The sequence below is a fragment of the Siniperca chuatsi genome, linkage group LG1 (assembly GCF_020085105.1).
Source record: "Siniperca chuatsi isolate FFG_IHB_CAS linkage group LG1, ASM2008510v1, whole genome shotgun sequence".
Taxonomy (NCBI): Eukaryota; Metazoa; Chordata; class Actinopteri; order Centrarchiformes; family Sinipercidae; genus Siniperca; species Siniperca chuatsi.
Window position 1 is genome coordinate 36,579,272 of NC_058042.1, and position 25,452 is coordinate 36,604,723.

At 42.4% G+C, this 25,452-nt stretch overlaps 1 protein-coding gene across 6 annotated transcripts; it reads left to right on the forward strand.

Annotated features, from left to right (window-relative positions):
• The first annotated feature begins 774 nt into the window (after positions 1 to 774).
• Positions 775 to 22,896, forward strand: ankdd1a (ankyrin repeat and death domain containing 1A). Of its 6 annotated transcripts, none has more exons than XM_044202457.1 (15): positions 775 to 961; positions 4,527 to 4,630; positions 5,882 to 5,980; positions 6,210 to 6,308; positions 6,427 to 6,531; positions 6,755 to 6,853; positions 8,899 to 8,997; positions 11,901 to 11,999; positions 12,117 to 12,215; positions 13,416 to 13,514; positions 13,715 to 13,813; positions 14,425 to 14,520; positions 16,293 to 16,494; positions 19,216 to 19,347; positions 20,380 to 22,896. In XM_044202457.1, the coding sequence occupies exons 2-15, from the start codon at positions 4,583 to 4,585 to the stop codon at positions 20,439 to 20,441; spliced, it is 1,437 nt and encodes a 478-aa protein (XP_044058392.1). In that variant the 5' UTR covers positions 775 to 961; positions 4,527 to 4,582; the 3' UTR covers positions 20,442 to 22,896. The 6 variants fall into 6 exon arrangements, with proteins under 6 accessions (XP_044058392.1, XP_044058374.1, XP_044058395.1 ...); XM_044202439.1 differs by lacking the exon at positions 775 to 961 and adding an exon at positions 3,651 to 3,792; XM_044202449.1 differs by lacking the exon at positions 775 to 961 and adding an exon at positions 3,738 to 3,872.
• Positions 22,897 to 25,452: the final 2,556 nt, after the last annotated feature.

Here is a 25,452-nt window from a genome sequence, read left to right on the forward strand (position 1 = left end):
AAGCACAGAACCTTGTGGAACTCCGTGACTAACTTGGGCGTGCACGGAGGACTCGCCGTTAACATGTACAAACTGAGATCGATCTGATAGATAGGATTTAAACCAGCTTAGTTTCCTTTAATACCAATTGAATGTTCCAATCTCTGTAATAGGATGTGATGGTCAGTGGTGTCGAACGCAGCACTAAGATCTAACAAGACAAGTACAGAGACAAGTCCATTGTCTGATGCAATTAAAAGGTAATTTGTAATTTTCACCAATGCTGTCTCTGTGCTATGATGCACTATAAATCCTGACTGAAAATCCTCAAACTAAACTACTATTATTTAGAAAGTCACACATCTGATTGGCGACTGCTAGCCAGTCAGACTTCCTCAGGCTAGCCGTGTGATTCACGTTACAGTACAGCGCACACTGAACACAGGATGTGAAGGCACCTCTCCCCCTGCATGAAGGATGCACGGATAAGGCGCACAGATGCATGGGGGGGTCTCAACTAACGGATCCCTGTTTTAGAAGCCGGTGGCTCCTGGACATGAAGCGGTCAAAATCGGCATGGCCAACCGCAATTGCTGCTACAAACACCCCCAAGGTAAATGCGGCGCAACAACAGCACAGTCATACAACAGACCGGGGGCCACATCGGATGAACAAACGCATCTACTCTCAGAGTGGGAGTGTCGCTTGCTCGCACGGAGAACCAAAGAGGTCACTGATCATTCTCTCTGTTCACAAACAGGTCAACTGCAGGCAGGGCGAAGCGCCGCCAGATCCCTGTCCGGAGAGAGGCTACACTTGTCCTCAAGCACGCCCCCTGTGGACATTCTTTCTGCTTCCTCGTTGAGGGACCCAGGGTTGTGCCGGGCTCTCAAGGAACAAACGTGGCAATCTGCCCACAACAGGATTTCCACCACCCTCCAGTGAAGGTTGGGGGATCTCACACCCCCCTGCCTCTGTTCAGGTAGGCTACCACTGTGGTGTTATCCAATGTTGATGTGGTTGGCTGACCCCGCTGACCCCCCTCTCGCCCCCTTGCTGAACTGCGCCGCCGTTGATTGTCGTGGTGCGGGTGTAGCCTTGGCCATGCAAACCATCCATGAAGATTTCTCATGGATGCCCAGCCACATAACCCATTGAATCACCAGGGCCATGTGGGCCATGGTTACCTGTTGTGATGAAGTGAAGCCAATCGTCTATGTAGGTAAGGATTGTCACCCCCTTCTCCCTGTGCTGGTTCAGCGCCGTTACCACAAACTTGGAAAAGGTGCACGGGGTCAGAGAGTATCCAAACGGGAGGCAGCAATACTGAACCACCCCACTGTAAGCCATCGGTTCTTCCTGTGGTGCGGCAGTATGAGGACATGAAAATACATGTCAGATCTATGGCTGTCATCCAATCGCCTGGTTGGATACACACCAGCAGATGTTTTACCGTCAGCATGCGAAATGTGACGGTTCAGAGCACACAGATCCAATATTAGCCACATACCCACTGACTTCTTGGCGACCCTAAAATTGGGGGGAAAGTACACCCTGCACGCCGCCGACAGCGGGACAGCGGCTACACCTCCTCCAACGCTGCTTGCTTGGCGGAGTTGGAATTAGAGGTATGGAGAATGCCGCTGTAAAGAGGAGGCCAGTGGCAGAATTGCAGTGCGTAACCCTTCCTTAATATCCTGTCCAGCCAGGGAGAGAGGCGCCTGCATAACGGCACCCATTCTGGGTATCGATCTGTAAGCAGGAGCGCAGGGAGATCGGTGAAATGGAAATGGATGTGGACTGTACTTGTATAGTACCTTTCTTGTCTTCCAACCACTCACACTTCACACTACATATCACACTGATGGCAAGTGCCAACTGCTCATCGGTCCAAAGAAACTTACTCATGGGAAAGCGACAGAGACAAGCACAGAGAGGGAGGATAGCATTCCTCTTAGCCAGTGGGACATAAACAGCTGATTAGTCGAGGGGAAAAAAAGTGACGGCTGAGGAAGAGCAGACATCAGGTACCACCGTCCCCTGATTTGCCTCACCTGCAAGGGGGAGAGAGATAGCCACCCTGTCACAGGGTGCCTCTCGTGGTCAGCTGAGCTAACCTCTGAAACAGCCCGTGTGTCAGTGTTAGGTGCGTTATAGGAAGCCAGCCCACCCAGAAATGTAAGATGTGGGATGTCGCCCTTTATTAGGAATAAACATTTTTGCATGTCTCCAGCCAGAGCCCGAAGCTCAGACAGGCCCGGCGCCAACGTCTCTCCCAACACGTGTCCAGGCTTGGGAGGAGGTTGAGATGGCCCGGGGTGGCTGGAAGCCATGGGCAGCCGGTCCTGGGGATGGCCCCTGGAGTGGTGGGGAAGTTGAGTTAGCTGCTGCTGTCAAGATGGGGGCTGCTGGGGGCGAAGATGGTAGCCCAGCTACTTCGATGCCAACTCGGTCCACTGATGAGTGAGGCTGTCCAGTGAGCCCACCAGGAAAGCCATGTGCCACTGCCTGGGTGGCACCAGCATAGCAGCAGTCGAACATGCCGGCCGTCACTCTGTCCCTCTCCGACAGGAGTGACAGCCGACCAGCATTAGCTGTTGTGAAGTCTACCAAGAGGTTCTTTGACAGTGGGGGTGGGGCAAGGGGGGTGTTCCTATGCTCAGCAGCAGAAGCAAACAGGCCAGACAGGTCGTCCAACAGCTTGAATAGTTACTCCTCACAGAGGGTGGCCAGGTCTTCCTCCTCATAGACACTGACTGAATCCACAAGTGGGGGGATGCCCTTGTCCCACGGAAGGTTTTGCCACCAGTGGGATGTCCCACTCCAGCTTGGCGTTGTTGAAGATGGGCGCCATGGGTGCCCAATGTCACATGTGGCTTTGGCTCTGTGTGCAGCTGGGCAGCGAGGCCAGTGGTGAAGTTTACCCAGAGGTTCTTCGATGGTGGGGGTGGGGGAAAAGGGGTGTTCATATGCTCAGCAGCAGAAGCAAACAGGCCAGGCTGGTCGTCCTATGTCTTCGACAGTTCCTCCTCACAGAGGGTGGCCTCTCATACACCTGTCTGTCATACTCCTTGTCTCATCGTCGCTGGTGATCAGGCCGATTACAGTTGTGTTGCCAGCAAACTTGATGGTGAACATGGAGCACCAGATTGAGCATGCAGCCCTGAGGGGCTCTGGTGTTGAGAGTCAGGGTGAAGGATGTGGTGGTGCCTATCCACACTGCCTGGGGTCAGCACGTCAGGAAGTTCAGGATACAGTCACTTAAGGCGATGTTGAGTCCCTGGTCTCTGGGCTTGATGACGAGCTTTTAGGGCACAGTAGTATTGAATGCTAAGCCATTGTCAATGAACAGCATTCTCACATATGTGTTTCTCTGGTCCAGGTGTGCAGGACTAGGGTGATGGTGTCGTCCGTTGACCCGTTTGGCTGACAATAAAAATGCAAAGTTTAAGATGAGCTCGAGACACGGCAGCCGTCATGGCGCCATCTTCTCATGTTTTGTAGACTAATTAAGTAATTAATTAAAAATAATAGATTAAGTGATCATCAAAATAGCTGCACTGCCTCCCTCAGGGGTAGCATGGTTGCTCAAAAGGATGTTTCAACTTTACAAGTTGACGTAAAACTATTAATTTTATTTTGAAGGTCATGAACGGAAGTCATTGTTTTCAGTTTAGTTTTATTCTGTGTGGCTTGACAGACATAACTGTTTAACATAGCTGCCACAGCACCGCAATGAAAGAGGTGAAGAGTCAGAGGCGCCTTTAAAACACGCAAAGATGGAGGACGAGCCGGTCTCGGAGGATGATATCTGTAAGTAACGGTCCAGTATGAGCGCTGATCGGTTTTCACTCAGCTGCGTGCTTCAGGGGAGCGTCTTCTGTCAGCAGCAGGTCCGTGTTGACCACAGGGAAAAACGTTATACACCACCTTAACTGTATGGAAGCTGTATTTCACTACTGATACACATCCGTTGGGATTTGAATAGGACGGTGGACAGAAACGTCACTTTGTATAATATATTACGTTTTACCCACAATATTCATTTTCTGTAACCTACAAAAATGAAAATACTGTCCTTTTGTTGAATTTGCTCCTCATAAAGGTCCTGGGAAAAGATTGTCATAAGTAGGCTTACTTACTATTTCTCCAGAATTGATTATAGCACCCCCATAAGGAATTACTCGAATTACAGGGAAACGTCATTGATACATTAAAGGATTTTCAACCTCATCTCCATGTGCCTGTCATAGACTAATATTGTTGATGTTAAGTTATGCATGTCTATGAACACGTGGTGGAGGGATTTTGGGAAGTAGCACATGGGCTTGTAGTGTTAAATTCCTTTTATCAAGAGCATGTCCAGCATGTAGTGGCTTACACAACTGTATTATGCTGTATGTATTCATCTACCATGTGCAATATACCAATTTTCACTGCTTCTTAACACTACAGCCAATAATGTATATGTTTGTAAGTCTTAGACATAGACAAGTGAAAAGCAACAACAAAAGTGGATTTGCACTGTATTCTATCTTTCCCGACAGTGCTGTGGTCAGAAAAGGAGTTCCATGATGCTGCAAAGAGGAACGACACCGAGAAAATGCAGGAACTGATCAGAAAGGGCGTGGACGTCAAGGCCAGAAATAAAGTAAGCCAGCTGAAGGACAAACATGTACACTTTCCAGGGCCTTACTTGTCACTGCTTTCAAATTCTATAGGTCTTTTTTTATTTCCATAGCAAGAAAAGCACAGGTGAAACTAATAACGTTCATCACGGCTCACTTCCTTTCAAATGCACAATACTTGGCACACCTAAATGGAATGTTGTCACTAATGCAATTAATTACACCTATGCTTTTCTTGCTATTGCTGCTAAATGTAAAGGTGTATTGTCTCAAAAGTTTCAAGTTCAATTTCCATTATTCAGACTGAATGCCTACCTCAGTGTTCAGTCTAACAGTGTTAATCTATGAGAAGATTTTACTTTTCATTCACTCGTTTAATATGTTCGTGGATTTTTTAAGCCCCCTAACAAAGTAAGATTGTCAGATTTCTAACTATAGCTTGCTCATGTATGCCTTAAAGATACACACTGTGTACATCTCTTTCAGTGTTCTGTAAATTAGGCTGATCTGTTTGGTTTTAATTCATTAAGCTTATACAGAATTAATGCTAAAGGAAGAAGTATAATTCCATCACAAAAAACATTAATTACATATTAAAAATGGGGTTTTTTTGCAACAAAACTTATAGTCTCCAAAGTCCCATTCCAGTCCCATTTTAAACTTAGGAACACACAGAATACTTCCTTTATTTTGCTACGTAGACTTTTGATGCTACCAAAACATTGGCTGTTACCCACAAACAAACTTTCAAAAAAGAAGCGAAGCATGTTAATGTGCATTTTGGTATAAGTGTTTCTGACCACTGTTTGTGTCATAAACTCAGGATCTTGAAGTCAAACTCAGTGCTTGTTATAGAGATATCAGCTGATGCCTCCAGTTAACCATTAGGCTTTACCTTTTTCACAGCTGATATATTAATATTGCAGGAAAAGCACCTAACATAAATAATGGCACATTTGGACGAGCCAGTTCCAGGTCCATGTTTTTGTGCCTGTACATTCACTGACATGGCTTACTGAGACACTTAATGGAACTAAGCCATCATTATTGTAATTAGTTACACCTGTATGATAAGCCAAAATGTCAGCCGTTGAACAGTAACTATAAACTGAGGGCTGAGGTGTCACTGAACAGGCGCTGTTAACTACGAGCAGGCTCAGGCGATTATCACTGCTCATTTTTGAATAGTCCATATTTGAGGATGTTGGCCTAATCCAGCCGTGCATGCACTGTGAGGAGCACGCAGTCATGCATCCCTCTGTCTGCCTCTGCAGAGAGACCGGAAAGCTCTGCACTGGGCAGCAGGAGCTGGGAATGAACAGGCTCTACGTCTCCTACTCGACCATGACACCGAAGTTGATGAGAGGGACACTGTATGTACACGTGTTTGTAGTGGGATCCTAATGACGATTTACCACTGAATGAATTCATTCTCAAGCAATAATTAAAAATAATATTTTACTATTATGTTATATCACTGAGTAGTGATAGAGGGATTCCACCCTTAGCCAGTTCATGAAAGCTTTGAAATTTGATGAACTTTATAAACTTGTGGTATCAGAGCTTCACTGTCAAATTACAGTTCTAAATGTTTGTCCTCAGTTTGGCATGAATGCTCTGCTTCTGGCATCCTGGTTTGGTCACCTTAAAATCCTGCAGATCCTGGTGTCTTGTGGAGCAACGCTCAACTGTGAAAACAAAGTAAGAGCTGCGTCATTTCATCATCACCACCGACTCTAACGATAAGGTTATTTTCTGATTGATATCTCATAGTCTGTGTGTGTGTGTGTGTGTGTGTGTGTGTGTGTGTGTGCTTTAGGATGGTCTGAGTATGCTGCACTGTGCTGCTCAGCGAGGCCACATCAGCGTATTGGAGTTCATCATGGAGGACCTGGAAGACATCTGTCTCGACAGAGTTGACAAGGTGACTCCTTGCTTGACACTATTTTAAATTTACACTCATGTTGTACAAATTGTGGATTTTACCAAGTGAAAAGAACTGTCTTTTTGCAGAATATGAGTCTAACTCCTCCTTTTCTTTCCATGTCTGTACTATAACAAACAAGCAATATGCCAATAAATGAAGGTGAATGGAACATGGCCCTTTTATTGAACACTATGTAACCTGCTGATGTCTCTCTGACCAGTCAGGGAAGACAGCTCTGCACCTGGCTGCTGAACATGGACAATTTGAAGTGGTGGAGTTTCTGATCGGAATGGGCTGCACACATGGTTTGAAGGACAAGGTAGTGACACACACACATCAAATCAGTAACTGTACTCAAGCAAACAAGCAGACACAATGGGCTGTTCATCACAAGAAGAAAATATGAAGTTGTTTTCAAATAGTAAACAGCTAAAATGTTGTACTAACAACTCTGTAGCTCACTCTGTCGGTTGGTCGGCTGGTCCCCACCCTTTGGCGGCCACAGTTTCCACCCTAGGAGGCTAAAACTTGGCATAGAATTCAAGTGTGTGTGTGTGTGTGTAAAGGTGTGTGTTTGTGTGAGGGTTCTTTATCTGTAATTAAGACACATTTTCAGGTGCAATGCAAAAGTTGTCACAATGTCCGCCTCGCTGTCCCTCTCTTTAAGCTACACCCCCCCTTCAGCGCTATTCTGTGGCTGCGTTTCATTAGTCGTGCAACATGCCCTCGCTGACTTGCCCTCGGGGGAATCCCTGCACCATCATAAGTGTCTTCCATTTGTCTGAAAAACTGAAGTGAACCCTCGGAGGGCTGAGGGAGCGAGTCAACAAGGATGGTCACTCGGGTGTATATTGCAGTTATGCATTTGGTGCAAGAAAATACATCCATGGTTAGATAGCAGTAATATACATAAAACTCCTGTTGCCAGGTTAGCAGATAATTTCTTAAGAAGATAGCTTGAAAACATTGTATAACTAACTGCAGTTAATATTTACTTGGATTGTTCAGCTTGTGTGATTTCTTTATTCCCAACATTATCTGTAAACACATGGAAAAACTGCTGTTTTGTAAGACATCATAAACCTGTAGCAATAATAGTTATGATAATCATGATACAGATCACAAACAGAAATGTCTAAATCAGAAACTGATGCAGCTAATTACAAAGTGCGACGTGTTGCAGTTTTCCCAGAAAACGCTTCGCCTCACTGAAATGAGTCTGCAGGTATTTCTGATGATTTGTAAAAAGCAGTATAGCGCTGAGCTACAACTGGCGGTCGATCCATGATAGTTTGGTCTAAAGCGTACAAAGGCAGGTGCGTCCCATTTAAATCCCTGCTCCTCCCCCGCCCACTTTCCCTCTGCTCTCCAAATGGCCTCCGTGCGACGTCTGCTGTTCCGTAATACCAAGGGCTGAGGGGGAACTACTAACGAACCACAGCCTGTACCTGACCACCAGATGCTCTCAGACCTTTCTCCTGTCATTCCTGATCTTGCCACTCCCATCTGCTCTGCAATCACCTCATTCCCCTCACCTTCCCCGCCCATCTCCCCACCTGCACCTCATTCCCTCATCAGCCGCTCTCTACCTAAACCGGTCCACTTTGTTCCTCTGTCAGTTTTTTTTATAGTTGCTGTGTTCCTGTCTTGTGTCCTGCCTGGTGTTTTTGCTTTTGAGCTTCTGTCTGTAGTCTCAACGGTCTGCATTTGGGTCCTTCCCCTGTTGCCACTCTCCCTCACCGCTGTGACAATACATTATGTAAATGTGTGCTTACTGCGTAAGATTCTCTGAGCAGAACTGCTGTATAAGAGGACAGTCCCACTTGCAGGGAAGAAACTGCTGTAATACGACATTTCTTTCAAAAACATTGATATTTGGCTTCTGAAGTGATGTAAAGCCAGTGCTTTGCTTTCTCCGCGCAGAGTTGGATGCTAGAACATGAGCGGGTTGTAAATCTATTGTAGTGCCCCACGTCAGCTTCCTATAGTCCTGTAGTTTGATCTGCGTTGTCAACCTTTGCATTACATAACCCATTATAAAAATGTTTTGTAACAGATCTAAGCTGTTTTGTATCGTTGAAAAGAGTTAGCTTGAGTTATCGTCTACTTCAGTGATTCTCAGCCGGGGGGGGCTTGGGCAGTGGGTACGGTGGAACTCTATGCTGGATTGTGGTGGAGCTCAGCTGCTTAAAAAAAAAAAAGATGATGAATTGGTAACATGATTGGTTTAACTGATTTTGATTTAGACCATAAAAGCAGTCAGGTGTTAATAGCCCCTCTTGACATGTTTCAGTGGATATGCTGTATGTAGAAGAAGTTGTCTCAGAATGGGTTTCTGCTTGTAATGTTATGTCTGCACTACAGGAAGAGAACACAGCCATGCATCTAGCAGCGAAGTGTGGACACACAGAGGTCCTGCAGAAGATCGTGGAGACTGGAATCGACGTCGATGAGAGGAATATAGTGAGTGGACCAGACTGCGCTGCATACTTCAAGGCCCAATTTATTTTTACTTAGAGGGATTGTGGTGCATAATTGGCAGCCTGTTTGCATTTTCGCCATGTTACTTTAATTGTACAGAAGCATTTTTTCAGTTGTGCTTGACATAGTAGTACATTGTTTACTGTAAACTGCAGTGAACAATGTTTCTTTGCACCATCAAATACAATAATTTTTGTCTGTGCAGAAATAAAATTCATAAAATCTCTTATGAGAAAATAATAAAACTGAAAATGATGACACTATATATGTTATATTCTGAATATGTAACATTACATTATTATAAACATCCAGATTAACCAGCTAAGCTAACCAAAGCAATGTACCAAGGTAGCCCTAAAGAATACTACAATGGGTGGCATATAATGCAGAGTTTAAGCCCTCTGGTCTTGATATGTAGTTTAGGCATTGGGCACTTGAAGATGATGATTGCTTACTGCACTATAACTGGTGATAATGAGTTAGACTCTTTTAAACACCTTTTTACATATAACCTTAAAAACAAGATTTTTTCAGCTAAATAATTTAAACAAATGGAGGATAGTGAACCTAATTTGGTCAGTATATTTGTTGATGAATATAAGATTAAAGACAACAAACAAATATACAATACAATATTAAACTCCAGCAGGAGAGGCCTGGAGAGAGCTGAGGATGATTGGTATGATATATGGGATGTCTAGACTAAGACTTCTAACTCAGATCCTAGAGAGAGTTTTGTTGGAGGAACATGATACAATATTTTGTGACTCCAAAATGTAAATTTATATAAACCACTTTTACCACATGGCAATGTGGTAAAAAAAAAAAATGGCTGACCATTTTCATATTTTGGGCTTGCCCTTTAATCTATGGAAGCGTATACGGGACTATATTCAAAAGATAATGTAAACTTGAAAATGTAATTTCACATTAGCATTTTCATTTTCAGTTATTTGAGTAAAAATTAAAATGCAATAATCCAATTTTCATTTTCACATACTTGTATGGGTGTTCTATGACAAAATTAAAATGGAAAAGCTGTTTGGCATTTAATTTTCAAAGTTGTAAACCGCTGTACAGTGGACAATATTCAAATTAAAATTTGAAAATGAAATATAAACAATGTAACCTGATTTTCCATTTATGCAAGCAATATTTAAGTCAAAATAAAAATGAATTTTCTAACCATTTGAAAATGAAAATGGCATTTGACATCCGAAAGGCCGCCCAAATTCTCATTTCTCACCCCCTTCTCCACTATCTGCAAAATGTATCCAGTCATCACAGCAGCCATTCTTTGGGGGCGCCAATGGTCCAAGCGTCGCTCCCTGAACACTCTCATCATATCTGACCAGATGGAACTGATTCAAAGCTTTCCATGCCTCCCACAGCCTTTCCCATTCCCTTCACTCAATGTCCCGACCCTCTCTGGCTTCATTACATTTGCCTATTCAATTCTCAAGATTAAATCTTCCACCATACAGGTCTACATCAGCGGAATTAACGTCTTCATTAAACTGTCCTCAGGGGCATGTCAGACAATGTCAGACAAAAATGTCTGACATTTACATCCATTCTTCCGACACTCTACTACCACCTCAAGTGCAGACCAACCAGTCTGGTTAACCTCAACCCATCTACCTCTTTCAACTTGTACCTAAGTCCATACGAACCTACACGTGACCCCTTAAACTCAAGACTAGCCAGTCAAGCCTCAGAGACAGGTTAAAGTGGCCAAACGCTTCTGTTTCACCTCTACTTTCGCCAAATCTTATCCAGATCTGGATACATCCCCTGAGCTATACTCAGGGCATTCCTTCTGCATCGGAGCCACATCCGCCACTTCCAGGCAGGGAATCCCTGACCACATCGTCAAAATTCTCAGCCGCTGGTCTTCTCCAGCATACCTTACCTACATCCGCAATGATCCAAACGACATCAGATTTCTTTTTGGGGGCTCTCTCCGAATCAGAGCACATGAAGATATGGCTCCCCCACTCACCCTCAACTCCCCTGGTTCCCTCCTGTCTTCCCGCCACCAGCTGGCACTGGTCCATCATCGTATTCCTCCATCTATCCATCCATGACCCTGATTTCTCCCCTCATCCCTTACCCTTTCTCCCCTCACCCCTTCATCCCTTACCATTCATCCCTCGACCCTCATCCCCATCCCTTCATCCTTCATTCCTCCCTCCGGACCCTTACTCCATCATCATCTTGGATCTCCTTCATAATATAAAGTAAACTATTCTAAATCTATATCTTTATTGCCGTGGTCTTTGTTAGTGAAATTAAGTTTTATAACAAGGTTCAGGAACAAAGACCACGCCTCAAACACATCCCATTTCTGCACAAAAGTATTTAAGCGCACCTTATCCATTCCCTTCCGTTTGACTCAGTTTTCACATCCCTCCCACCCAAACCCTTCTTTTTCCCATCTCTCTCTTTTGTTTGAATACAGGAACCATCAAGGGCTCTCTCCGAATCAGAACCTCAAAGTACTCAAAATCCCAGCTTAATAGTCAATATTATTTTCTTGTGTGTAAAAAAAAAAGCATATTTAAATAAGTTTGTTTTACATAAGTCCAAATTCGTGCAAATCTGACAAGTAACTCATCTTTTAAATAATTTATCAAGTAAAAACATCAAATACAACATTTTGTGCTTTTCTCTGGTTCGTGTCTTTGTAAACTTGCCTTCTGTTCTGAAAGTCAGTTGGACAAATTGAGCAATTTTAAGATGTCATTTTTATCTCTGGTAGTAGTATCTGAGCAGTTGTCATTATTTTTGGCCTTCTATAAACTGATCACCCAGTTTACAAATTATACATAACAATTTGACTCAGTAGAGTGTTCCTGACTGAAATGTACCTGTTGTGTTTTTAGGATGGTCTCACAGCAATGCACCTGACAGCTGATGGAGGTCACTATGACTGTGTCAAACTGCTGCTGGAGTCTGGCTGTAATGTCAGTGCACAAACTAATGTATGGTTTGTTCATTTAAAGTCACATATCATTTGCAATAAACACAAGAAGTTACAAAATATTTTTTGACTGTCTGAAAGGCCCTGAGTTTAAACCCTTGTTTTCTTCTGTCTGCAGAAGAATATGAATGCTCTCCATTATGTGGCCCAGCATGGCTTTGACAAAGAGGCCAGTTTGCTGCTGGAGGCAGGAATCAACGTGGATGCTGTAGACAATGTAAGTAATGTCAACTCCCATGTGACTTGTTTCTTGGTTTGTAGTTTTTCCATTGAGAAAGTTTATCCAAAAAAAATAAGAATAGGTGAATCCATGCAGTGTTTTTTTGTTTTTGTTTTAATTTTACATTTTAAAGAGCACCTAACACTAAATAATGTATGGATGAAAAAATGTACACACGGACCTCTTTGGGTTGAAAAGTACAAGATTGTTGCACTTCTGACAACCCCAAACGTCACAGGTGGATTTGGACAGGTGTAGTCTGTTTTGTAGTCTGTACTTGTGACCACACCCACCTGTGATGTAGTAAATGGTAAAACATTAAATGGCTGCACTTATATATAGCGTTTTTATCCAAAGCACTTTAAAATATGCCTCTCATTAACCCATTCACAAACACACACACTAACACACCGATGGAAGCGAGCTGCCATGCAAGCTGCTGGCCTGACCATCAGGAGCAATTTGGGGTTCAGTGTCCTAAGGACGCTTTGACATGTGGACAGTAGGAGCTGGGGATCAAACTGCCAACCCTAGAGCTGCACAACAGTACATTGTGAAGTGCTGCACTGCATGCTGTAGTGTGGGGACAGAGTACCAACAACCACTGGTTGGCAACACAAGCAGGATTATTAACCTCCAGTGGTATAATTACGAAGACACTGTGGCAGAAAGCATTGCATGCTGCTACCCTCCTTCCCCTCCCCCTACAGATTCGACCAGGGTGCAATAGATGGATGAGCTGAAAGCAACACATAGACTGCACCAATTTTCACAGGCATTGTCTCATTGTTCTACAACAAAACCTTAAGTTATCAGAATAATTCAAAATATGCTTTAATCACAGAAAAATCTATACAGAGTGGCTTTAAAGATTAACTTAGATTTATTATAGCACTTGATATGCGCCTCTGAATCGCCTCCCACATCTTTGATTCGTTCAGCAATTCAAATAGCTCTGATGTTGACAGCTGTTTCCCAGGTTGAAGGAACAGCCCACCAGCTAGAGCGTTCTAGGCAGGGTTCAGACTGGGTATGTCATCTTCCTACATAGCTAAGTAGCTACCTGGCTACAGCCATGAAAAATAGAGACAGAATGACCACAAAAACTGTGGATGAGATTGAAGCAGCTGTACAGCCCCCCCCCTCACATATCAGATGAAATGTTTTTATTGTCTTCTTTCTTTGTGTTTGAAACAGCAACACAACACAGCGCTCCACCGAGCTGTGTTCAACAATCACACAGAGGTTGTACGGCTGCTTATAGATGCTGAGTGTGACCTGGACATCACTGACAGTGTGAGTACAAGCCTCTAATGCTGCACTAGTACACATGAAAGAACATTAAAGCCCCTGGCTCTGCAGGACTTCTGTGTGCCCATGTTCATTTCAATAAAGTTAATAATGCCACATGCTAAAAAAAGCACAAATTACAATGACATGGTGATGGTTCTCAGGATAAATGACACAAAAACAGATTTCTGTCATGTGATTCACAGAGACAACAGACTGCTTTGCACATAGCAGCAGAGCATGGCTGGCAGGACATAGCTGAGATGATGCTGATCTCTGGTGTTAACCTCAATCTGACTGACAAGGTACCACGCCGCACACACTTTCATCCAGGGCACAATAAAGCTTTTCAAATGTCATGATTTGCTGCTTTTGTCTTTTTTCTAGTTTTTCTACTTTTTGTTATAATTATGAGTTTAGATTATGAGTTTAGAATATACGTTTTATTCCCTTAATATTTTATTTATGTGCAGTAGTGGAAGAAGTAATCAGATCCTTTACTCAAGTAAAAGTAGTAATATCACAATTGAAAAATACTCAATCACAAGTAAAAGCCCCACGTTCAAACTTACTTACTTACTTAACTAAAAGTACAGAAGTATTATCAGTAAAGCAGAGTGGCTTTCCATGACACGTTTTATGTTAAATGTCAGTGTACATGTAGTATTGCATGTTATCAGCCTGATGAATGAAGATAATAAATGTAAAATTTGGTTGATTTATGGCAAGTAGAACCTCTGTATTACATGGTTGGCCTTTGTTTTGTGTGTCACTTCTCTTTTTCTATTCTTATTCAGAATTTTACGTTATATTTACCTGATAATAATATCATGAAGTATGACTGTTGTATCTATGTCACTAGCAGAGTAATGTACTTACTATCCACTGTGTTTGACTGACTATATGATATACACAGCAGGGGAAAACGTGTCTGGAGGTGGCAGCACGAGGAAATCATGTCATCCTGGTTGACATGATCATCAAAGCTGACCGTTTTTATAAATGGGAGAAGGTGAGTTTATCCTGATTGCACCTGGACCTGCGGCGGTTCACCTAGAATAACTTTATTTAAAAAAAACAGAAAATACCAAAAACTTTCTCTTCTAACTGATGTTTTTTGGTTTATTTAGTTATCTTATGTGGAACCCTACTCTAAGGTGTTGCCTTTGATGTGTGATTGACAGGTCAGTAATCAGCCAATGACGACTTGCTGATCCTGAGATTTGTTAACAAAAACTTAAAGTTTTACCTTTTGTAATTTGAATTTTTCACCGTAAAACTTCCAAATGAAAAATGGAGAGATGTGCAACACGCTGTTCAGTTAGGGATGAATACAAAACAACCTGAGCTTCCAAGATTTAGTGCAGAATGCAGCAGCTCCTTTCTTGCAATTTTGTGGAGCTCAATGCCAGATGAGTTGTTTCGAAATTAATTATGACCTGGCAGTGATATGAGATTTGTTACCTACACATACTGTTAGCTGTAGATTAGGATGTGTGACATTAAAGTTTTTTGGCATCACTAAATGTATTTGTCCTGCTGTAGGATTCCTCTGTTACTTTTACTGCTGTATGCCAATGTTCATGCTTTGTCAAAGCAACCACAGCCATGAGGCTTTGTTGTTGTGCCTTCGGGTTATTGACACGGTCTACGTACCCTTGATTTTATTTGCATTTAATAACAACACCCTTACCATTTGGCCATCTGCAAGAACATTCCGAGTGAACTTTGCTGGTTGTCCATCCATCCATCCATTTTCTACCGCTTGGTCCCGTTAGGGGTCGCGGGTGACTGGAGCCTATCCCAGTGACTTTGGGCCTTAGGCAGGGTACACCCTGGACAGTGGGTCGCAGGGCTAACACAGACACAGACAAGGACAGACAACCATTCACTCTCACATTCATTCAATACGGGCAATTTAGAGTTATCAATTAACCTACACATGCATGTCTTTGGACGGTGGGAGGAAGCCGAGAACCCGGAGAGAACCCACGGTAACACGGGAGGACATGCAGACTCCACCCAGAGAGATTGTGTGATGTTGGTCTGGTCGGGAATCGATGAACCCACGATCTCCTTATTGGGAGGCAGGAGCTTTAGCCGCTCTGCCACCGTGCACCCCACTTTGCTGGTTGTAATAGTTATTTTTAATGTTTTGTGTTAACTCAAGATGCTTTGCAGAGTATACCACATGTATACCTATCATAGACGGTATAAAACATGAACATAGTATCCGTGACGTCACCCATAGGTTTCTGAAGAGCTGTTGTGAAGATCAAAGTGGGCAGTTAACCATCACCTCTGGCCATCACCATCTTGGCAGTGCCTGACTCCGGCTAATCCAAAAATGGGCAAAGAGGTGGAGCTGAGGCAGGCTGAATGACGCCTGGTGGCTAGCCACATGATAGGGCCCCCACTTGTCACTCAAAGCGGCCACGTCCTTAATTATGCCTAACTTTAAGCCTTAATATAATTTAAACGGGTGAGAAAAAAATTCTCACAGTTCTCATGAATAGGGAAATTAGCTATAGAGACCAAAACCGTTTTTTTTACCAGGCTGTAAACATGTTTATTTCTGCTGTAAAGTTGGCCATTTTAACAATGCGCTCTATGGGGATTGGCTCGCTTTTCAAGCTAGTCTCAAGTGGCTCTTCGAGGAACTGCAGGTTTTGGCACTTTGGCAGGTTTTGGCACCACATTTGCTTCATTTTTCAGCCCCGGAGGTTGCCTCTTGATACCTCTATGTACACTATGTATGAAAAACTGCTTCCCTGTTGGCTTTAGGGTCACATGGGCAGTGATCAGGACTCCTGGGTGGGGAGGTCTCTGAGCTTCAAACAGGACCACCAGCCAGAGACACAGCACCTCCGTTCTGTCCTGTGGAGCCTTGCCACCAAGCACCTCTACCGCGGGGAATGGAAGATTCTGGCACAACATTGGGGCTTCAGTGATGCACATATACGAGCTATAGAACAACAGTGGACAGGTGTGCTATGCTGACCTCTTGAAAATGGTTTAAAGCACAAATTAGATACACAGTAGATACACTACTGCTAATAAACACCTCTTCACATTAGTGGCTCCAACAGGGAGATATCTGTTTGAATGTCATAAAATCATGTAATGGGTTTGCTGTAAATTGCACACAGTATGTTTCCCAACCTCTGCATTGGCTGATTCTCTCTACTAGCTGCCTGAGCCTGTCAGCTGGAAGACCGATACCACTCATGTCTGTACGCAATCATGGAGCTAGAACCAGGAGTCGATTAGCTTAGCTTAGCATGAAAACTGAAAGCCTGGGAAACAGCTAACCTAGGTCTAGCCAAAGCCAGAAATGAGTCAGTTTTAGAGCTGTTGGTAGGCAAATTTTGAGAGACAGGCTAGCTGTTTACCTCCGCGTCCAGCACAATGCAAATACAACCTATAATTTTTAAAATAGTAATAATGTAATGGTAGTGGTGACATTAATATTAATAAATTAATAATAATAGGAACGACAGCTATAGGGATAATAATGACAGTATTAGTAACAGAGCCAATAACCAATATATGTTTTTTCAACTGCAAGTCTACATTTATTATTATTATTATTATCTTATCTTACTTAGGTCTATTTGTATATATTTATTCTGTTTATGTATATGTTTTTATTTCACACTTGCTTTGGCAATGTTAACATCTGTTTCCGATGCCAATAAAGCCCCAGTGAATTGAACTGAATTGAGAGAGAGAGCGAGCAGGAGGTAAGAGAGCATACAGTAGCACAATGCAAATAAATAGGAATAATAATGATAATAATAATAGTAAGACTAATAATAATAATTGTAGTAGCAGTTGTCGAGCAGGAACACAGGGGCAGCAGGTGGCCCACAACCACAGATCCAGACTCTGCAGCTCCGGAGGTAGAAATACCTGCTGAAAGCGACAGAAGGAGAGAGGAGAGAAACAAGAAAGCACAAAACTACGGGAGAGAGAAGATGTCGAGTTAGTAACATGCAGTAATGGGATAAAAATGCATACAGATGGAGAGGGAGAGAAGGAGAGAGGAAAGAGGTGCATCATGGGAAGTCTCCCGGCAGTCTAGGCCTATAGCAGCATAACTAAGGGATGGTTCAGGACTCACCCAAGCCAGCCCTAACTATAAACTTTATCAAAGAGGAAAGTCTTAAGCCTACTCTTAAATGTGGAGATGGTGTCTGCCTTCCGAACCCAAACTGGGACCTGATTCCACAGGAGAGGAGCTTGATACCTGAAGGCTCTGGCTCCCATTCTACTTTTGGAGACTCTAGGAACCACAAGTAACCCTGCATTCTGGGAGCGCAGAGTTTTAATTGGGTAATAAGGTATTATGAGCTCTTTAAGATATGATGATGCCTGACCATTAAGAGCTTTGTTGGTGAGGAGAAGGATTTTAAATTCTATTCTGGATTTTACAGGGAGCCAGTGCAGAGAAGCTAATATTGGAGAAATATGATCTCTTTTCCTAGTATTGGTACACGTGCCGCAGCATTCTGGATCAACTGGAGAGTCTTAAGGGATTTAATCGGGCAGCCTGATAATAAGGAATTGCAATAGTCCAACCTAGAAATAATAAATGCATGCACTAGTTTTTCAGCATCATTTTGAGACAGGATGTGCCTGATTTTTGCAGTGTTACGTAGGTGAAAGAAGGCAGTCCATGAAGTTTGTTTTATGTGGGAGTTAAAGGATAAATCCTGATCAAAGATAACTCAGAGGATCCTTACGGTCTTGCTGGAGGCCAGGGCAATGCCATCTAGAGCAACTATGTCTTTAGATAATGTGTCTCGGAGGTGTTTGGGGCCAAGTACAATAACTTCAGTTTTGTCAGAGTTTAACATCAGAAAATTGCAGGTCATCCAGGTTTTTATATCCTTAAGTCATGCTTAATGTTTAGCTAACTGGTTAGTTTCATCTGGCTCGATCGATAGATATAATTGGGTATCATCCACATAACAATGAAAGTTCATGGAGTGTTTCCTAATAATATTGCCTAGAGGAAGCATATATATGGTGAATAGAATTGGTCCAAGCACAGAACCTTGTGGAACTCCGTGACTAACTTTGGTGTGCATGGAGGACTCACCGTTAACATGTACATGTACAAACAGATCGATCCGATAGATAGGATTTAAACTACAGCTTAGTGCGGTTCCTGTAATGCCAATTGAATGTTCCAGGTTTACAGGTGCATTGGTGAGGCAGGGGAAAAGTTCCAGAGACCCGTGGTGGCCTCCATTAGCAAAAGCTTTGGCTTGGTCATGTGTTCCAGCAAACACAGTTGGCTGTGTTTGTTAGTGGGAAGCCAGTGAGGGTTCTTGTTCTTGTAGCTGCCTTAGTGACTCCTTTTGGTTGGTCTAACTTTAAAACCTTGATATGCTTCAAACAAAGATACAACTTGCTGTCCATTCAGATCTACAGAAAAAAATATTTCATGTTGCAGCACAACTTTGTCATTTTAGTTTTGCTTACTCTCCTTGAACCTTACTCTCTCAGTACTGTTCTTGGGTCACAATACAGGTCTTGACTTCCCTGGCTCTATAAACTAATTAGTTGCTTACATTCTCGCTTCTGACAGTAAAAGGACAGACTGCAACCACTTCATTTTCAGTTTTCACTCAACTTAACTAGGACTTATTATAGATATTTAGATATTGGTATGTATTATAACTCTGAATTGAACCTCTAGGTATGAAAAGCTTCAAAGAACATGGTCACCGAATGCTGTTAATCTGGCTTCATGGAGTCGTGGTGGCAGGGGAGAACCCGATCAAAGGCCTATATGAGGGGCTGGTCGAAATCTCACGGACAGACTTGGCAGGTGAGCCGATCAAACTGCTCTTTGGGAATTCTATTTCTTGAATACTTTTGCGCTCTCTTCGCAATACACTTTGGACTCCCTCTGATCCATAGAGAAAAGCTGAGCTGTATTATGATACAGTATTACGTATTATGTATTAGACAGCATGAGTAGGCGCTCCCTAAGCTGTGGCTGCACAGGTGCAAGTCTGTACCACTGTACCATAAGTAACTAGAGGAGCAAGCAGCTGCAGCTGTGATTACAACTGTAGTCATTGGATGATGCTGTAGCTGTGATTACGAATATAGTCATGAGACAATGCTGTGGTTGTGATTACGACTGTAGTCATGAGATGATGCTGTAGCTGTGATTACGACTATCAACTCAACTCAGCTTTATTTATATTGCACCTTTCATACAAACATGTAGCCCAAAGTGCTTTACATAGTAAAATTACGCAACAGAAACAAACAACAAAAACAAAAAGACTATATATTTATGAGACGATGCTGTAGCTGTGATTATGACTGTAGTCATGAGATGATGCTGTAGCTGTGATTTCGACTGTAGTCATGAGATGATGCTGTAGCTGTGATTATGACTGTAGTCATGAGATGATGCTGTAGCTGTGATTTCGACTGTAGCCATGAGATGATGCTGTAGCTGTGATTACGACTGTAGTCATGAGATGATGCTGTAGCTGTGATTATGACTGTAGCCATGGCTCTGCTTTGGTTATGATTCTTGCTGTGACACATTAGTATACAATGGGTGTAACACTAACTACATGCAGTGGTTGTGTGTGTGCAGTGAATGGCAAGGTGTTGCTGGCTGAGCGTTGTATTGAAGTTACTGTATTCCTGAACTCCTGTGGTGTATTGATAACACAACTGTCATATCTGATGTGTGAGGCTGGTCAGGAGGAATGCAAAAAATATTGCGAGGGAACACAAAAGAATTTGGTTGGCTGTTTTTGTGCCTGTCCATTTCCTGTATAGTACTGTCTGTGAGTCTGGAATATGTAGGTGATTTCTCCTTGTTGTTTTTAATCAGAGGGCATCCGGCAGAAGGCAAACGCAGAGACCAGCTCTCCCAAAATGTGCACTGCAATGTGATCAACACTGTGAGAGACTGCGAAGGCAACACAACAAATCCAACTATTTAACTGTAAATGCCCAGAAGTGAGCCCATGAAAAAGTTTTGTATTGTCCATGGCATGACCTGTTTACATATTAACACATTGAATACACTGTGATTGTTCTGAATTTGCTTCACAGACCATTTCTTTTCTTTTAGAGTTGGGGGAAATGATGTTTTTAAACCTGTAAAATACCTAGTAAAAATATAAAAAAACAAGTAACGTAATACGTTGTTTTTTTAACACATGCAGTGAACACCTGTTGACACTACTCTTACTGTACTGTATCTCTGTACACAAAGGGCTTTTTTTTAGCACATTCAAGTTCCTCTTACTTAAAGCTGCACTGAGTGATATATGGGGTAGTAAAGCTAAAAATTACACTCAGAAACAAGTTGTTATGGCTAATGTGTTACAGTAAATAGCAAACAGTTGCCCACTTACACATCTAGCAGACAGTGATGAACAAGTGATACCTTTCTGGTCTGAGCTTGTTTGGAAAGGACTGACAACACTTTTAGTGCATTCAGACTGAATGAGAAAGTTTTCCTTGCGTTATTTTCGCGAATTTGACCACTGGAGTGTTTTTGCAGTCTACATTTATTCGGCCCTGTGGGGAAGCCTGACCCGAGTAACTTGGAAGGTGATAAGAAGCAGACTCGAGAAACATTGTCAATAGCTAAAAAAGCTTTTTATTTACACAGTGCAACCCAAAGTACACATGTCACAAAAATGTAAAGAAAAAAACAAACAACTAAATGGCTAACCTGACTTAACAGAGGTAAGTTCAACTCAAATCAATTTAAGGCACGATCACATGCACACAGCCACACGGGCATCATCTTTCAAAGCAGAAGTATCGTGGCAAGATGTTTTCAATGCCAAGAATCACGTGACCTCCACAAACCAGGCCGTGTTATTAAGGGTCGGTTTATGCTTGTTCAGAATTAATTCCTACAAGTGTTGTTCCAAACACGAAAAGTGCCACAAATAGTTTTGTAACGAATGAAAAGAGAGCTGAGAGAGAAGTTCAAAACCAGCATACTTTCTCACCTCCGCACATCTGACCAATCACGGTCTGACATGGGTGGGAATGTCAGATTGTTGGTTTCAGAAAGTTACAGAAATGGTCGAACACGGCCCCCCTAGTCCGACATCTGAAAGGTGTGGGGGGAGGGGGTTTCCAAAGCTGTTCGACCCTCCAACATGCCGTTCTGATGGAGTATACTGGCCCCTTCATTTTTCATCTTGACTGTATCACACGCTTCGAAACAGTGAACCATTTTCAACACAAGTGCTTAATATTGATTCAGTGCTTTCCTGAGGCGCTGAGGTTTTGCAGCCAATAGACCTTTTTCATGGCTGACATTTTGACTTAGTCTGTTAGTTACACTTTACTTGGGTAGTCTGCCTACAGATAATTTATAGAGTATTTGTAATATTTCAACAGCTTCTTAGTTGAGATTCAACAGTTCAAATAAAGGTTTGGTTAGGGTGTGTTCATGGATCGTCACATGTACTTTATTGAGAATCTGTTAAACATCTACAGACAACAGCGGAACAGTTGAAATGTTACAAATACTCCTAACCTATCTGTAGGGGGACTATCCAAGGAAAGTGCTACTGCACAGTTGAAACTAATTTTGTTATCAATGGCTCTGTTCCAGCCAAGCGGCAACCAAGTGGGGTTGGAAAATGAAGCCAATCATGAGTCGATCCCCACAGAGCCCCGTGTTAAAATGCCCAACTTTACAGCAGAAATAAACATGTTTACAGCCTGCTGCTAAAAACACTTTTGGTCTCTAAAGCTAATTTCCCCGTTCATGACAGCTGTGAGGGGGGTGGATTTTTTTATAACTTACCTGTTTAAATTATATTAAGGCTTAAAGTTCTGCATAATTAAGGACGTGGCCGCTTTTGGTGGGTGCTGTCACAGGTGGCCGGGTTAAGCAACCAGGCTTCATTTGGCCCGCTTCAGCTCCACCCACACTCCAACTCTCATTTTTGGATTAGCCAGGAGCCGGCGGAGATGGCGTCGGCCGGAGCCACCACACTGAGCTTACTGGCTCTTCAGAAACCTATGAGTGACGTCACGGAGACTACGTCCATATTTTATACAGTCTATGGTTCCAAGTGTCACAGTAAGCCATGACAGTGAGCCAGCATTCCACAACTGGAACTAGCTCACCTAAATGGAATTCAGTCGTTATTAATTACACCTTTTCTTGCTATGACAAGCCAAAATGTCTGCAGTGGAAAAGGTCTATTGTATCTGCAAACGATTCATTACTCGAAGTCTCATTTAACACAGTGTTCACTGGTGACACCTACTTCAAATCATAACCGATAATGTGCCACTGTCATGGATAGAGAGATAGATACAGTATTGTATTTTATTGTAATTTAATAAAAGTCAAAATCAGTGTCTCTGAATACGAATTTCTTTTATTTCCTGCACAAGTGAAGAAATCAGCCGTTTCTGAGTTGTTCTGTCTTTCAACAAGTTCCATCCGTCCTTTATACTGGATAGCAAAAATACTCCCATACCTCATGCACTAGATCGATTTTTCTCATAACAAAGTCTCTCCTTTCTCGCTTAGTTTTGACTGGTTGCTGCATACACTAAGCTCACACAGTGATAACAGTCTTCTCTCTGTCCGAAACAAGGTTATTTTCACATGAACCTAAGGCAAACATGATCCTTTAGCTGTTAAATCACAATGTATTCCCCTACGATCGATAGATAGATAGAGAGAGAGAGATAGATAGATAGATAGATAGATAGATAGATAGATAGATAGATAGATAGATAGATAGATAGATAGATAGATAGATAGATAGATAGATAGATAGATAGATAGATAGATAGATAGGAATAGTGTAAAGTTATGTGTATTTTGACTGACTGTGATGTAGGTTTGGGGGGAAAAGGAGATTAAAATAAAGAGGGCTTAATTTGGGCAAGTGCTCAGTGCTCAAATGATTTCTCTTTTTGATATTCCCTCTCCGGCCTTGGAGAAGACTCTGACTAAAGACACCAAGAGTTTTGAAGCTTGGGTCCAGCATGGTAGCCATGACCATCACACTCAGTGTTTCTGCGTCTGTGGTCAGTGTACATTCCAATTCATACACAAGATATTTAGCCTGGGACAACAAAGAAACAGAAAAAGTATTCACAGTTGCAATGGTTTTTTTTATCGCTCTCTGTCAAGAAACAATAAAAGTGCCAACACACAGCGGACAGGCAATGGTTTGTGTTACTTTGTTGAACAGACCAGACCTAGGTTGCATCCCATGACAGTTGTGCACATGCCCACAGCCTCAAATGTTGGTCGTACGGAAAACACAGCAAGAACTTTTCCAACAGCTCCCCCTAAATTTCTCAAATAAGACTTTCAGAGGAGCTCATGTCTCTTTCAGGGGAGCCCCCCCCCCGTAGCCCCCCGTATTTCGAACCCTCAATCAATGCGATCACTTTGGATCCTCACATACTGCTGGGCATTCAATGGGGTGAGGTCTGTGTTTAGAGAGGCCAGGCCTGCCCCCACTGTCTCTCTTTGATTATACAAGGGCTCCAATATCATTTACCTCATTTATCATTTTTGGGGTCGGTCTTGTTGGTCTTGGTCTTCGCTCTTGTACCTGGCTTAGTCTCTCTTTTGCATTTTTCTGGCTTTGGTGCAAATATCATTCAGGGCAGGAATCTAATCGAATGACTTTCAAACAATGAGGTTCTGTGAATGTGCAATACATACTGCATGCCTAACTCGTAGTGTTTAGGCACAGGCAACCACGTTCGCTGCAGCATCTGTTACAAGGCATTTTATCTTCTTCCTTAGGCCCCACTCCTCCATGAGGTTAGATTTTGTCAAAAATTGAAACTAATGGGGCACTGAGCTGTACCTCTGGCTGGGTCACCCGTTCCAGCATTTTCAGTTAGCTGTGATACGATTCACTTGATTCATTTGACCAAGAACCATGGCAGATGTGAAAGACCTGGGAGGATGAAACCATATTCTGTTCTAGATTACTGGGTTAAACTGGGCATCCCTTCACTGGTGTGTAAAATGTTACAAGAAATAGGAATGATGACTAAAACTATGAAAATAAAACCCAGCTAATAAAAATCAGAAGTTAAGGAATTGTATGTGCGTCTGTGTTCTTTGTTTCTGCTTTGCTCATGTTAATGAATCCACTGGACGCATGACGCACTAAACAAAGTCGTACATTTTAAATGATTTGTACAGGAATCAGACTTCTGTATAGTACTCTAATACTCCCCATGGATTGGATGTTTTCATATGTATTCTTGTCTTCTCAGTTTTGCTCTGATCAAAACAAACTGAATGCCAGTTTTGTTTCACTTATGTTACCGGGGGCACAGTGTTTTGGGAGGGCTGTAGAGATTATGTGTGTAATTCTACTTGACTTTTTTGGGCCACTCAAGATACATTTTAATGCCAGGTGTAAATAGGGTTCATGTTGTATAAAATAATTGCTATTTTTGCATGAAATGAATGCATATTATCTCTTCCCAAGCACTTTCACAAAGTAATGACACCAGTTTTTGTACTTTTTTTCACTGTACTGTATTGTGGTATGCTAATGTAATGCTGAATTTCAACATGCATGCATCTTGTTGAATGGTCATTACTGGTTTACAAAATCTAAACAATCAAGAACAGGGTTAAATGTTTTGTTGTCAAGCAGCTAAATCATATGTGTAGGTATGGTATAAATAGAAATTGTGTTTGCATGAGTTGAAGACATTTTCTGTGCAGAAAGTCACCTTTTAAAAAGCCTGGCTGGTCCTCGAACCCCTCATGAGATAAGTGATTATTATGTAAAGATTACTTTTTTCAAAATCAATGCAATGACTGCATTTTTCTGCACTAATGCAAATTTTACTTTGTATATTAATGTAGAAACTTGCAATGCATCTATGTACGTACATGACATGTTCATTAGATCCATAAAAAAACTCTGCT

Bases quoted from the DNA above. Each gene is read 5' to 3' on its own strand.
- ankdd1a (XM_044202439.1), top strand. From the start codon at position 3,759: ATGGAGGACGAGCCGGTCTCGGAGGATGATATCT. The intron at 6,854-8,898 runs GTAGTGACACAC...TCTGCACTACAG, and splicing joins CACATGGTTTGAAGGACAAG to GAAGAGAACACAGCCATGCA. The intron at 14,521-16,292 runs GTGAGTTTATCC...TGTTGGCTTTAG, and splicing joins GTTTTTATAAATGGGAGAAG to GGTCACATGGGCAGTGATCA.